Consider the following 13,167-nt stretch of genomic DNA (forward strand, 5'->3'; position numbering starts at 1 on the left):
AGCTCTGGGAGATGGTGAGGGATAGGGAAGCCTGGTGTGCTGCAGTCCATGGGGTCATGAAGAGTTGGATATGACTGAGCGACTGAATAATGACAACAAGAATTACTGACATTAAAGGGGAGTTCTCTATGTGGATTGGCAAAGCATGTGTGGTAACATTACCCTACATCTGCACGTGGGTCTCCTCCTCTGAGAATGAGGATCTCACCTCCCTTCCTGTGGTGTTACACGTGGCCATCACCACAGAGTTTTGCCAGTCAAATATGAGTGAGGAGACACATGTCACTTCCATGTGGCAATATATATAAGCCGGTACATGACTCCTATGCTCTTTTTTTTCCTGCTTGATTGTGAAGCATGTGCAGTTCTCCCAAAGATGATGCCTAAGAAGCTATAATGAACAAAATATTCTTGCTGACCTGATTCGGGTATATAACACAAGCAGGAAATAAGTCTTTAGTATTCCCAAGTCACTGACATCTTGAGGGTGTTTGTTACTGCAGCATAACTCAGCCTACTCTGACTGGTACAAATGGCTTGTGCGTGCACACATGTGTGCTAAGTCACTTCAGTCTTGTCCAGCTCTTTCCGGCCCTATGGACTGTAGCCCACCAGGCTCCTCTGTCCATGGGATTCTCCAGATAAGAATACAGGAGTGGGTTGCCATGGCCTCCTCCAGGGGATCTTCCCCACCCAGAGATTGAACCCATGTCTTAGGCAATAAAAATTCCTAACTTTTAAGAAAAGTGGCCCTGGGTAGGCTTAGTATAACAAAGGTATTCTTTTAGGTCCAGGTAGAGAAGGCAATGGCACCCCCTCCAGTACTCTTGCCTGGAAAATCCCATGGGCAGAGGAGACTGGTAGACTGCAGTCCTTGGGGTCGCTAAGAGTCAGACACGACTGAGCAACTTCACTTTCACTTTTCACTTTCATGCATTGGAGACGGAAATGGCAACCCACTCCAGTGTTCTTGCCTGGAGAATCCCAGGGACAGGCGAGCCTGGTGGGCTGCCGTCTATGGGGTCTCACAGAGTCAGACACGACTGAAGTGACTTAGCAGCAGTAGCAGAGGGAAAGGTGTAGAAATCTATTTCTCTTTCTATCTGGTTCTAATTAGTGTTTTGATTTTAAACATGGCTGCAGTTTCAGCCTTTTGACGAAGGCTGCTCTCAGGAGGATGCTCAGAATACAAGTGAAGAACATCAGTTTGTCTCATTTACTTAGAATGCATCAAATTGCCAATGAATCTAGAACTGTGGATAAAGAAAGGTATTGAAAAGGATGGGGATGGAATCAGGGTCCTGGGCTGTGCAAACGCCTGGCATCCCCAGGAGACTCTGTGAATACCCTGGCTAAGCTCCCTCCAGTCACTTGCCTGCCCCTTGGTCATTTCAGGCACCAAGGAAAAAATGCTGGGAAGGAGCAGGGGGAGCCACACCCGGGTCACCGTGAGGCCAGTGCGTGGTGGGTCTGCCTTTGCACAGGTGTCTGCAGGCTGGTTATTGTTTTTGTCTAGTCACTCAGTATTGTCTGACTCTTGTGATTCCACAAACTGTAGCCTGCCAGGCTCCTCTGTCCATAGGACTTCCCAGGCAAGAATACTGCAGTGGGTTGCCATTTCCTTCTCCAGGGGATCTTCCTGACTCGGCGCTCAAACCCACATCTCCTATACTGGCAGGCAGATTCTTTACCACTGAACCACTGGAGCAGGCTTGTTAGGATTCCTGACTTACACAATTCATTGCTCTGACTCTTCTACTCATGGAATCCAAGGTTGGGAGGGCTTTGTGGTTTTGTTGGGTGAGTTGAACAAGCTTTCAGCAGCTGCTTTCCCCTCTGCTGAAGGTCACACAAACATATGGGCTTTGTTGAGAGTTCCCGCCAGTTCCAAGGCCTGCTACCATTGTAGGTTCAAAAAAAGGACTTCCCAGCAACAAGTTTAAACCAGCTGAAAACTAACTAACTAACCAAGCCACCCATGGGGATACCAAGACCCTGAGAAGAACAGATCAAAGCAAACTGGGAATATTTACTTAGTCTGGGGCCATTCTGATGTGTAAGCAATACTATGGCTCTCTGAGCAGTTTTTCTTTTTGTTCCCTTCAGCCCATTTACCTATTTTTCTAACCTATTTTGCAAAACTTTTGCTATGGGACTCAAGCATTCCAAAAGTATCATTATGTTACAGACCGAATTAGAAGCTGGAGGCAGGGAGGAGCTGAGGGTGGAGGGCAGCATGGACTGTTCCAAACCCCAGCTGCTGGGCTAATTAGTCCAACACGAAGGAATCTGGCGGCAGCAGCCAGAGTTGCAGGGGTCTCTGCTCGTCAACATTTTTATGAAGCCAGTAGATGAATCTGCCTTTTGGCAGCTGCAGACGCTGTGCAGCTGTGGCGAGGAGGGCTTTGAGGGGCCTGAGGCCATGTTGTACGGCCGTGTTGGCCAAGCCAGGTCATCTCAGCAAAACCTCTGTTCACGAAAGGGGGCAGCCTTCTAGTTAAATGCCTGGAGATGTTTCAGGGAAGCGAGCTGCCCAACTGGGGTCAGACTGGCCTGAGCTTTGACTCCTAGTATCTATGGAAGTGAGTTCACTCTCTGTTCCTCATGACACCTAATTATACTGTGTGTTCACTAACCCCCAGGCACTGTGTCAACTTCTCTGTGTGATTAACTCATGTCATCCACACACAGACCCATGAGGACAAATGTCCCCAGGATCACACAGCCCATAAGGGGTCCAGCTGGGATCTGAGTGGAGGTCTGGTCCCCATGTTCCAACTCAGAACTCCTAATCGTTGCAAGAGGAGATGGCCACCTCATCTGATAATGCAGTGGTCTCCAACCGTTTTGGTACCGGGCACTGGTTTCAGATAAGATGATTTTTTCATGGATCTGGGGGATGTGAGTGATGGGGAACAGCTATAAATACAGATGGAGCTCACCTCCTGCTGGGTGGTCTGGTATTAACAGGACCACTACCGGTCCATGGCCCAGGGGTCAGGGTGTTAACGGGCTGGCATTAGGACCCACCCTCTCGTGGGAATGCTCCGCAGTTCCAATGAGGCGCTCGATGTATGGCTTCAAATATTAGTGAGTTCATGGCTGCCACTCATCAGGCTGTGAAGCCTCCACTGAGAAAAGTGGTAGGGCTTTTCTACACGTACACCTCTTGGATTGGGCACATCCTACCCTCTCTCTAGGCGTCAGTTTCCTTGTTTATGAAAGGCAAGACTTGGAAGAGAATTATGTCTGAGGTTCTTCCCAGCTCAGGGATGCTGGTATCCCACTCTTCTACCAAGTCCTTCTTTCTTCTATGTTTTGCTCTTCACTCATCTCAGTTCTACAAGCATATTCCAGAAAGGAACTTCTGCAGGCACCATCATTCCCTCCCCGCTAGCCTGGGCAAGGAGGTTTCTATCCTTAAGGAGAAGGGTCAAACGAGCCACACACACTCCCATGCAGATGACAGGCAGCAGCAACGGCAGAATCCCTTTGTCTGAGTACCCCCGGGGGAGGTACTCACGGTGTACCTCGGCTCCACAGCTGGTCTGTCCCGACAACCACTTGCCTCCCCCACACCCCCCAGCTTCATCAACACACAGATTCCAACTGGGCTCCCTCATGTGTCTCACCTTTTCTGTAAGGTCAAAACTGTGGCGTTTCTAGTAGTCATGTACAAGATGTGAGAGTTGGACCATAAAGAAGGCGAGTGCCGAAGAATTGATGCTTTTGAACTGTGGTGTGGAGAAGACTCTTGAGAGTCCCTTGGACTGCAAGGAGATCCAACCAGTCCATCCTAAAGGAGATCAGTCCTGGGTGTTCATTGGAAGGACTGATGTTGAAGCTGAAGCTCCAATACTTTGGCCATCTGATGCAAAGAGCTGACTCATTGGAAAAGACCCTGATGCTGGGAAAGACTGAGGGCAAGAGGAGAAGGGGATGACACAGGATGAGATGGTTGGATGGCAGTTTGAGCAAACTCCGGGAGATGGTGAAGGACAGGGAAGCCTGGCATGCTGCAGTCCATGGAGTCACAAAGAGTAGGACAAGACTGAGCTACTGAACAACAATTCCTCAACCACAGCCAGACTGCCTGGTAGAAGCCACAGTCTCTTTTCCAGCTGCCCCAGAACAAGGGCCTTCCAGGGACCTGCCTTGCCCACCTCACACAGTTCCCAGGCTACTGCTTTTCCCAGTCCCTTGCCCAGCTCTCTGCTTGAATTTCAGAAACACATGGCTGTGTGTGTGGCCTGTGCATTCATGATGGGTGCACAGCCCTAAAGAGGTGCTCTGTCTTAGTCGGTGAGGAAGACAGGGAAGGGTCATCCTGAGAGAACTGAAAACCTGGTCCTTGAAATACAGCACTGATCCACTCGTAGAGAGAGTGACAAGTTTCAGGCACAAGAGGGGAAAAACTAAAATCTGGGGGGCTTCCCAGGTGGTGCTAGTGGTAAAGAACCTGCTGCCAATGCAGGAGACATAAGAGATGCGAGTTTGATCCCTAGATAGAGAGGATCCCTGGAGGAGGGCACAGCAACCCGCTCCAGTATTGCCTGGAGAATCCCAGGGACAGAGGAGCCTGGCGAGCTACCGTCCGTGGGGTCGCAGAGTCAGACATGAATGAAGAGACTTAACACCCTGCAAACTGTGGAATTCTGACTGGGTCCTAACAGAATAAATTGTATTCCTGTGCCCTCTGCTGGTAAAGAGCAGCACCAGCCCTCCTGGAGCCTGCAGAAAGGAGGCAGACAAAGAGGGTGACTCACGGGCATCCATCTGTCCCTAGAGTTTCATCAGATTGGAAGTCCACTGTTACTCATGAGGGGGGAGGCAGCCATCAGCAGGATGCCCAGACGGAATGGAAACGTGCCCATCCGTCTCAGGCACCGGAGGCTTCAAACTGCCAGTGAGCAGAGGACCACGGATGCCAGTGCCTCACCTGGGCCTGAAGGGTGAGGACAGGTGTGGCGCAGAATGGGCGGGGACGACACCCCAGCCTGAGCAAAGGAACAGCTGCCCAGCAGACTGCGAGTGGACAGGCGGTGCCCCCTCCAGCCACGCGTGTGCCTCTCGGCCACTCCAGGCTCTGAGGAAAAGATGTTATTTCATTCCCAAGAAGAATCTTAGTGAGAGGGCGGGGTCTTAAAGTGGAAACACCCACCCATTGCTCACGGATCTGGGTTTTCTATAGATACACCTCTCAGATTGGGTACACCCCTTCCCAGGTGGCGTGAGTAGTAAAGAATCCACCTGCCATGGCAGGAGACCCAGGTTCGATCCCTGGGTCGGGAAGATCCCCTGGAGGAGGGCATGGAAACCCACTCCAGTATTCTTGCCTGGACAATCCCATGGACAGAGGACCCTGGCAGGCTACAGTCCATAGGGGTCACAAAGAGTTGGACACGACTGAAGTGACTTAGTATGCCCATACTTCCCCTCTCTAGGAATCAGTTTCCTTGTCTATAAAAGGAAGGAGTTGGAAGAGAGTGAAGTCTGAGGTTCTTTCTGGCTCAGGGATGCTGGTATTCCCCAAGCCTGGATCCACGGGGGCCCTGCCAATACACTGAGGGCAAAACTGGCTGCCTGGATACTTGCCTTCTCATCCCAGGCAGCCTTCCCCATGCTCTGGGAGGTTCCCTCTTCCTTCCCTTCCTTCGAGACTTTGGTGCAGGGCAGGACTCTGTCCTGCCTTTGGTGCAGGGCAGAAGTGGGCTTTTTGTCCATAGGCGAGATGGGAGCTGACTCTCACCTGTGTGGTTTCTCTGACCAGGTCACCCCCTCATCCCATTCGCTAGGAATAGGATCAAAGGGCCAACCCAAAGCTACAAAACTGCAGCATTCAATCACCTCCTGAACAGACCCAGTGCTCTAAAAGAATAAATAAATACGGCTGCATTTGACGTTTTTCCCCTCCGTTTGGAAATTTGTAACATCATTAGTTACCAGTAAATATATCAGTGGGACTAATGGAGTGAATCACAAAGTGACTTGATTGGATTTAAAACCACACAATGTCTTTGGGGTGAATTAGTAAATTTAGCACTGTCGAGAGATGATGAATGGAGAACCGGGGGACTGAGAGTTCTTATTGATCCTGGGAATAGATCAGGATGAGAAGAAGGGGAATGGCTTCCCACGCTGTTTTCAGAGAGGAAGGGAATGTGGCTTCTCAGCTTGCTAAGTTGCATTGGAACACAGCACCCTTCTGCAGGCGTGTGGTTGAGTTGTGACCACATATGGTGGGGTCCCAGGCGGCGCTAGTAGTAAAGAATCTGCCTGCCAGTGCGAGAGCCGCAGGAGACATAGGGGGTTCGATCCCAGGGTCGGGAAGATCCCCTGGAGAGGGAAATGGCAACCTGCTCCATATTCTTGCCTAGAGAATCCCATGGACAGAGGAGCCTGGTGGGCTCTAGTCCATGGGATCAGAGAATCAGACACGACTGGAGCAACTAAGCAACAGTTTGGTGGGCAGTGCTTAAGACAGCCTCCAGTGATCCCCACCTCTGGAATTCATGTCCTTGTGGAAGGATTCCTTCTCCCCAGTGTAGACAGAAACAAGTGGCTTGCTTCTAACACAAAATGCAGCAGAAGCAACAAGGTGTCACTCCCGAGGCTAGTCTCAAAAGACTTTGGCTTTGTCTCAGGGGCTCTCACCCTATCCTGGGCTGTCTGCTCCCCAGAGGCCGTGCTGAGGTCAGCCCTGCAGAGAGGCCAATGGGAGCCAGCCTCAGAGTCCACCTGCCCAGGGCTGCCAACAGCCACTGGGGCTGCTTGGAAGCAGAGCCCCTCCAGGTGTGCTTTCTCATGATTTGAGACCAGGTCAACTCCTTGACTGCAGCCTCATAAGAGACCCTGAGCTGGAACCAGCCAGACTGAGGGTGGGAGGAGAAGGGGGCGACAGAGGATGAGATGGTTGGATGGCATCACCAACTCGATGGACATGAGTTTGAGCAAAGTCCAGGAGAAGGTGAAGGATAGGGAAGCCTGGTATGCTGCAGTCCATGGGGTCACAAAGAATCAGACACGACTCAGTGACTGAACAAAGCTGCTCCTGGGCTCCAGACCCAGAGAAATAAACTGAGATAATAACTCTTGCTTAAAGTCACTAACTTTGGGGTAATCTGCCATAAAGCAATAGATTAACACACCAGGCAGCTTGCTGGGGCCACTGAAATGTGAGTAGAAACAATGCATGTCATTTCTGAGGCAGAGCTGGTTTCTTGGCAACTGGGCAGGCAACAGTCAGATAAAACTGTGAGCCTGGGTCTTGGAGGGACTACCAGGGGCCAGTCCCACCCTCTACTCACCCCAAATACCACTAACCTACACTGGATGTTCAGTACAGCTGAGAAACAGACTTTGGTTGCATAAAATCACCTTGATTTGGGAATTTCCTGTTACCATTGCATAGCCTGGGGCTTCCTTGGTGGTTCAGAATCTATCTGCAATGCGGGAGACCTGGGTTCGATCCCTGGGTCGGGAAGATTCCCCTGGAGAAAGAAATAGCAACCCACTCCTGTATTGTTGCCTGTGAAATCCCATGGACAGAGGAGCCTGGTGGGTTACAGTTCATGAGGTTGCAAAACGGTCAGACACAATTTAGTGACTACTCAACAACAACCGCATAGCCTAGTCCATATAGACTAGCATGCTATTCAATCCAGGGCCACAGACTGGTTGGTACTGGTGAGTGGCCTGGTAGGAACTGGGGTGCATAACAAGATGTGAGTGGCTGGCAAGTGAGCGAAGCTCCATCTGTATACACAGTCGCTCCTCATTGCTCACGTTGCCATCTGAACTCTACCTCCTGTCAGATCAGTGGCAGCATTAGACTCTCATTGGAGCGAGAACCCTACTGTGAACTGCACACGAGAGGGATGGATGTTGTGTGCTCTTTATCAGAATCGCCCTGAAACCATCCACCCCTGCTCACTGCCGGTCCATGGAAAAACTGTCTCCCACAAAACCAGTCTTTGGTGCCAAAAAGTTTGGCAACTGCTGTGCTAAAGCAGGGCACCCAGAGGAGGCTGAAAAACACGTTTAATCTTCCCATTAAGAACACTTCAAACACATAGGTTTGAAGTATGATATACTTCCTTTAGGGTTTCCCAGGTGGTACCAGTGGTAAAGAACCCACCTGCCAATGCAGGAGATGCAAGAGACATGGGTTCGATCCCTGGGTCAGGAAGATCCCCTGGAGGAGGGCATGGCAATGAACTGCAGTGTTCTTGCCTGGAGAATCCCACGGACAGAGGAGCCTGGCGGCCTATAGTCCATGGGGTTGCACAGAGTCGAACACAACTGAAGCGACTTAGCACACAGCACATGTTTTCTTTAAAGCCCACCACAACAGTGTCTTATAGAAACAATTTTCAAAGCCGGTCTCCTTGATCCCATGTGTACATTTGCACTTAGGTGCTCCAGTTTAAGAAACAGGGTCCTCTTATGGGTTCATGGACCAACGTTCAGTGGCCATGTGTGTTTACCGGGCATTTCCACATTTGTCCCCTCACTTACCTTACAACAGTCCTGAACGCAGATATAAGTTCTGTTACCCTGAATTTACAGATGAGGAAAATTCAGATTTGAAGAATGAAATCAACTCCAGGGGGTTATTAAGCCTCTAGGCAGACATGAGCAGAATACAGGCTTGAGTCCAGGCCCTCTGAACCAACACTCACCATCTTTTCTCTAATCTCAAGGGGGCCACCAGCTAGAGAGGAGGTTGCATTAAATAGTTGCTTCTTAGTAGGAAGGCTTTTAGAACTCAGAGGGCTGGGGCTCCTTTGTGAAGGGGAAAGGGCTTATGTGTGGGGCTTAGAAATTGAGATAAATTCCTTACTTGTGTCAATGAAGACTGCATCCACATAGATTTTGGTACAGAAAGAGCCCAGGATAAATCCACAGGCTGGTCCAAACACCAGCATCGTGAACAGGATTCCTGAAAGAAGATGAAACCAAGATTAGATTAAAAGCAGAAGACATTCAATGAGCAAAACTGTCAAAGCGTGAGAAAACTGTTTTACATTGATCAGATGAGAGCTTTGATTAGACAAATGATATCAGAGGAATTAGTCTAAATATCCTAGAGGGGAAAGCTACTATTTTAATTTTTGGAAACCCTATTGAAGCACTATCACACAGGAATTCTATAGCTTCCGTAGGTTGCTCTGAAATATTTCTAGGCCCCCAGTACATGTACTTTTTGGAGAAGGCAATGGCACCCCACTCCAGTACTCTTGCCTGGAAAATCCCATGGATGGAGGGGCCTGATAGGCTGCAGTCCATGGGGTCGCTAGAGTCAGACACGACTGAGCGACTTCACTTTCACTTCTCACTTTCATGCATTGGAGAAGGAAATGGCAACTCACTCCAGTGTTCTTGCCTGGAGAATCCCAGGGACGGGGGAGCCTGGTGGGCTACTGTCTATGGGGTCACACAGAGTCGGACATGACTAAAGCAACTTAGCAGCAGCAGCAGCACACGTACTTTTAGAGGACTCCACCCCATGTCACATCAGACCAATAAAATATATCCACGTTTATCATGAAAATTTTTTTTTTCGGCCATAAACATTTTGGGAAGGATTTTTATCATTTTGCACTCACACTGATTTAGCTTTATGTAATTCACTTAATTTACAGTTGGCAAAGACGTCTCAGCCCTTATTGTGCACACTCAGGAATTCTTATGAAGTGAGAAAAGTTGAAGCCACAAATTATTCTCCAATGTAATGAAATGTTTATGGGCATTAAATTTAGCACATAACAAAGCTGACATAATGGCATGCTTTGAGCACATTTAATTAGACATTTTATTAATTTCAGTTTTGCGGGCCCCTCCCACTCGTATTTTTGGAATTGCTCTCTGTTGTTGCTGTAACAGCTGTTCAGGACTCAAGCTCTTTCATAGGACTTGAGAAGATAGTACCAGGCATGTGCCTAAGCACTGGGTTCACAAAAAAACTCATTCTGGTTTTTCTTTAACAGCGTGTGGGAAAACCCCAACGTTTCTGGCCCACCTGATATGTATCTAATAGATACAGTACCTGCAATTTTGCACAAAACTTTTGGTTCATTCTGGAAAAAACAATGAGCCCAAACTAAAAAGCCATCATTTGGTTCTCCACGTAACCAAATTTCAACTTGAGCACTGACAGTTCACAAGGCCCTAGGAATAAAACTAACAGTAAAGAAGTGCTTTTTTCTTAGGAAGCTGGTTACCTGTGGGGGCAACAAGCAGACAGCCTGGAGGGTGCAGGCTAACAGGTCTATGTGGGCACATCTAACAGGCCTATGTGGGCACATCAAAAACAGGGTAGGAAATGGATTTGACCAGAGGGAATCTGAGCTCAGTGGAGGGTAATTCTGGTTTGCTCACAGAGTAGACTAACTCAGCCTGAAATCTCCAGAGATGGATCTGCTCAAATACTTATCCACTCAATCAATACTTATTGAGTTCCTTTGCACCAACCAGCCTTCTTAGGGAGAGGACTCAGTGTTGAAACAAACAATATAAAATCCAAACCTTCCTGGAGCTCACTGACTTGGAAGGGAGAAGAAAACAAAACTAAAGAAACCAAGGGACTATTACACAGCCATAAAAAGGAATGGAATGGCGCCTTTTGCAGAGATGTGGATGGACCTAGAGTCTGTCATACAGAATGAAGTAAGTCAGAAAGAGGAAAACAAATACCATACATTAATGCATATATGTGAAATCTAAAGAATGCTACAGGCGATCTTATTCACAAAGAAGAAAGAGAGACACAGACAGAGAACAAACATGCAGATACCAAGGGGGACGGTGGGGTGGAATTAATTCAGAGACTGGGATCGACATACATCCACTATTGATGGAGAAGGAAACGGCAACCCACTCCAGCATCCTTGCCTGGAGAATCCCATGGACAGAGGAGCCTGGGGGCTACAGTCTATGGGGTCACACAGAGTCAGACGTGACTGAAGTGACTTAGCACAGCATGGCACATACCATTGATACTATGTATGAAATTAGTAACTAACGAGAACCTACTGTGTAGCACAGGGAACTCTGCTCAGTGCTCTGTGGTAATCTAAATGGGAAGGAAACCTAAAGAAGAGGTGATGTATGTATACATATAACTGATTCGCTTTGCTGTATAGCAGAAACTAAGGCAATACTGTAAAGCAACTATACTCAAAGAAAAAAGAAACTCTAGACAGGAGCTTGGCTGATTTCTACATACTTGGCAAAGGAAACCAGGTCTTTTTCACTTTTAGACCAGAACCCAGAATCCCAAAGCAAGTACTTAAAGATGTCTTATAAAGAATGCTGTTTGATGAAGGAAGGGATGAAAGAGGATGGTTTCCATCACAGGAATGGAATCCTGTGAATTTCACTGAGGAATGAATCCACCCTCAGTGAAATCCTACTCTTAGATTTGGAGCAATCTAGAAGTTCAAGTGTCTAAAGATAGCCACTCCTGTACCCAGCTGGTGAGCCTGGTCTCCCAGTTATTCCTGTTTATAGGAATCCAGAGAGCAGCAAACCTACTTTATTACAACACTGGCTCTGGTTTGTCACAACTTAGGTTGAAATAACTGAACAGAGAAAACTGAGAGAAGTGGGGGTATTTTTGGAAGGGTCTAGAATGTAGGGAATCTTTCAAAGATGGGCTAGAAGAATTAGGAGGATTGACCTTAGCTGGGCCGAGTTAGGGAGAAGAGTGATCTTGGCTCTACTCGATGGATGAAGGAAAGGGAAGCAGGAAGAGATGCTGAGAAAGATACAGGGTCAAGAGTGTGGACAGGGGGTGTCCAAGGTAAGAGCAGCACCCAAGGGAGACTGAGGGACTTGCTGCTTCAGGGCAAATCCTGAAACCAGTTATGTCCTGAGCAGGACACAGATGAAGGCAGAGGGGAGCCACTGGTCAGAAGTAAACTGACTACTCAGGCCGTTCCCAAAGAAAGGGACTTGAAGACAGGGACACAATTCTCTTGCCCAGAACCATCCCTCTGACTCCCCTTCCATGCTCCTGGCATTTGCTCCGACTTCCAGCACCACCACCCCCGCCCCCTCCTCACATGATAACATGCTTCTTTTCATGCAAATTAAATACCCCCACAATCAATGTAACAATCACTGCTCCATCCCCCACAGAGTGAACAATAAAAATTATAATCTTGAATAGGTCAAAGGACCCAGCGTTTAGTGTCAAGGAAAAGAAACAGCCAATGAGCTTCAGAGCTGGTGTTGAGAGTGTATTGCCCCTCCCCAACGTGGGGGCAGCGGAGAGTGTGGACAGGCCAGTGTCACGGGAAGCTGGAGACTCCAGGCCTTGGGTGCCCTGTCCTTCTGCAACTTATGACACAAACGGGGGGCATCCCTCAAGCTCAGGGGCCCACAGGAGCCCTGTGGGGCCCAGACAGGTCAGCCATCCGTTCTGGTAGCTCCGACAGGCAGAGGCCACTGCAGCGGAGCCACGTGCCAAGGTGACCTCTCCATCCGGTTCCTCTAGGACAGGGCTCGGGTCTCTGAAATGCTGGACTGTGGCTCTCCATTTTAACAGGACAGAACTCTCTCCCAAAGAAACCCGATAGCATGGCTTCCCTGGTGGCTCAGGGGTAAAGAATCCATCGGCCAATGCAGGAGACATGGGTTCGATCCCTGATTCTGGAAGATCCCACATGTCGCGAAGCAACTAAGCCCGCGCCACAACCATTGTGCTCTGGAGCCAGCCTGGGAGCCACAAGTACTGAGCATGTGCTCTATAGCCTGGAAATAGCAACTACTGAGCCCACGTGCCACAACTACTGAAGCCCGCACGCCTTAGTGGCCACGCTCTGCATCAAGGGAAGCCATAGCAATGAGAAACCCATGCGCGGCAACTAGAGAGCAGCCAGCCCCGACTTGCCACTAGAGAAAAGTCTGTGTAGCAACAAAGACAAATCACAGTCAAAAAATAAAAATAAATAAATTATGAAAAAAAGAAAAGTCATAGAATCTCATCCCAAAAACAAACAAACAAAAAGATGTATGACGTGCATTTTTGTGCAACGGGCACCCCCTCCTTGTTTGAAATCTCTGGGGACATCTTTAATTTATCTTTTTTATTTTAAACCTTTTGTTTCATATTGGGGTACAGCCAATGAACAAATGGTGCTGGGATAGTTGCAGGTGAACAGT

The 13,167-nt window shown here is 48.6% G+C and overlaps 1 protein-coding gene across 2 annotated transcripts in view; it reads right to left on the reverse strand.

The window, feature by feature from the left end:
• The window catches only part of SLCO3A1 (solute carrier organic anion transporter family member 3A1), a 377,645-nt gene that overhangs the window by 81,314 nt on the left and 283,164 nt on the right, over positions 1–13,167 (reverse strand). For both annotated transcript variants that reach the window (XM_005221711.5, NM_001001134.1), the window contains 1 exon segment: positions 8,843–8,941. In XM_005221711.5, the coding sequence (XP_005221768.1) occupies positions 8,843–8,941 (99 nt within the window).

The sequence above is a fragment of the Bos taurus genome, chromosome 21 (genome assembly GCF_002263795.3).
Source record: "Bos taurus isolate L1 Dominette 01449 registration number 42190680 breed Hereford chromosome 21, ARS-UCD2.0, whole genome shotgun sequence".
Lineage (NCBI taxonomy): Eukaryota > Metazoa > Chordata > Mammalia > Artiodactyla > Bovidae > Bos > Bos taurus.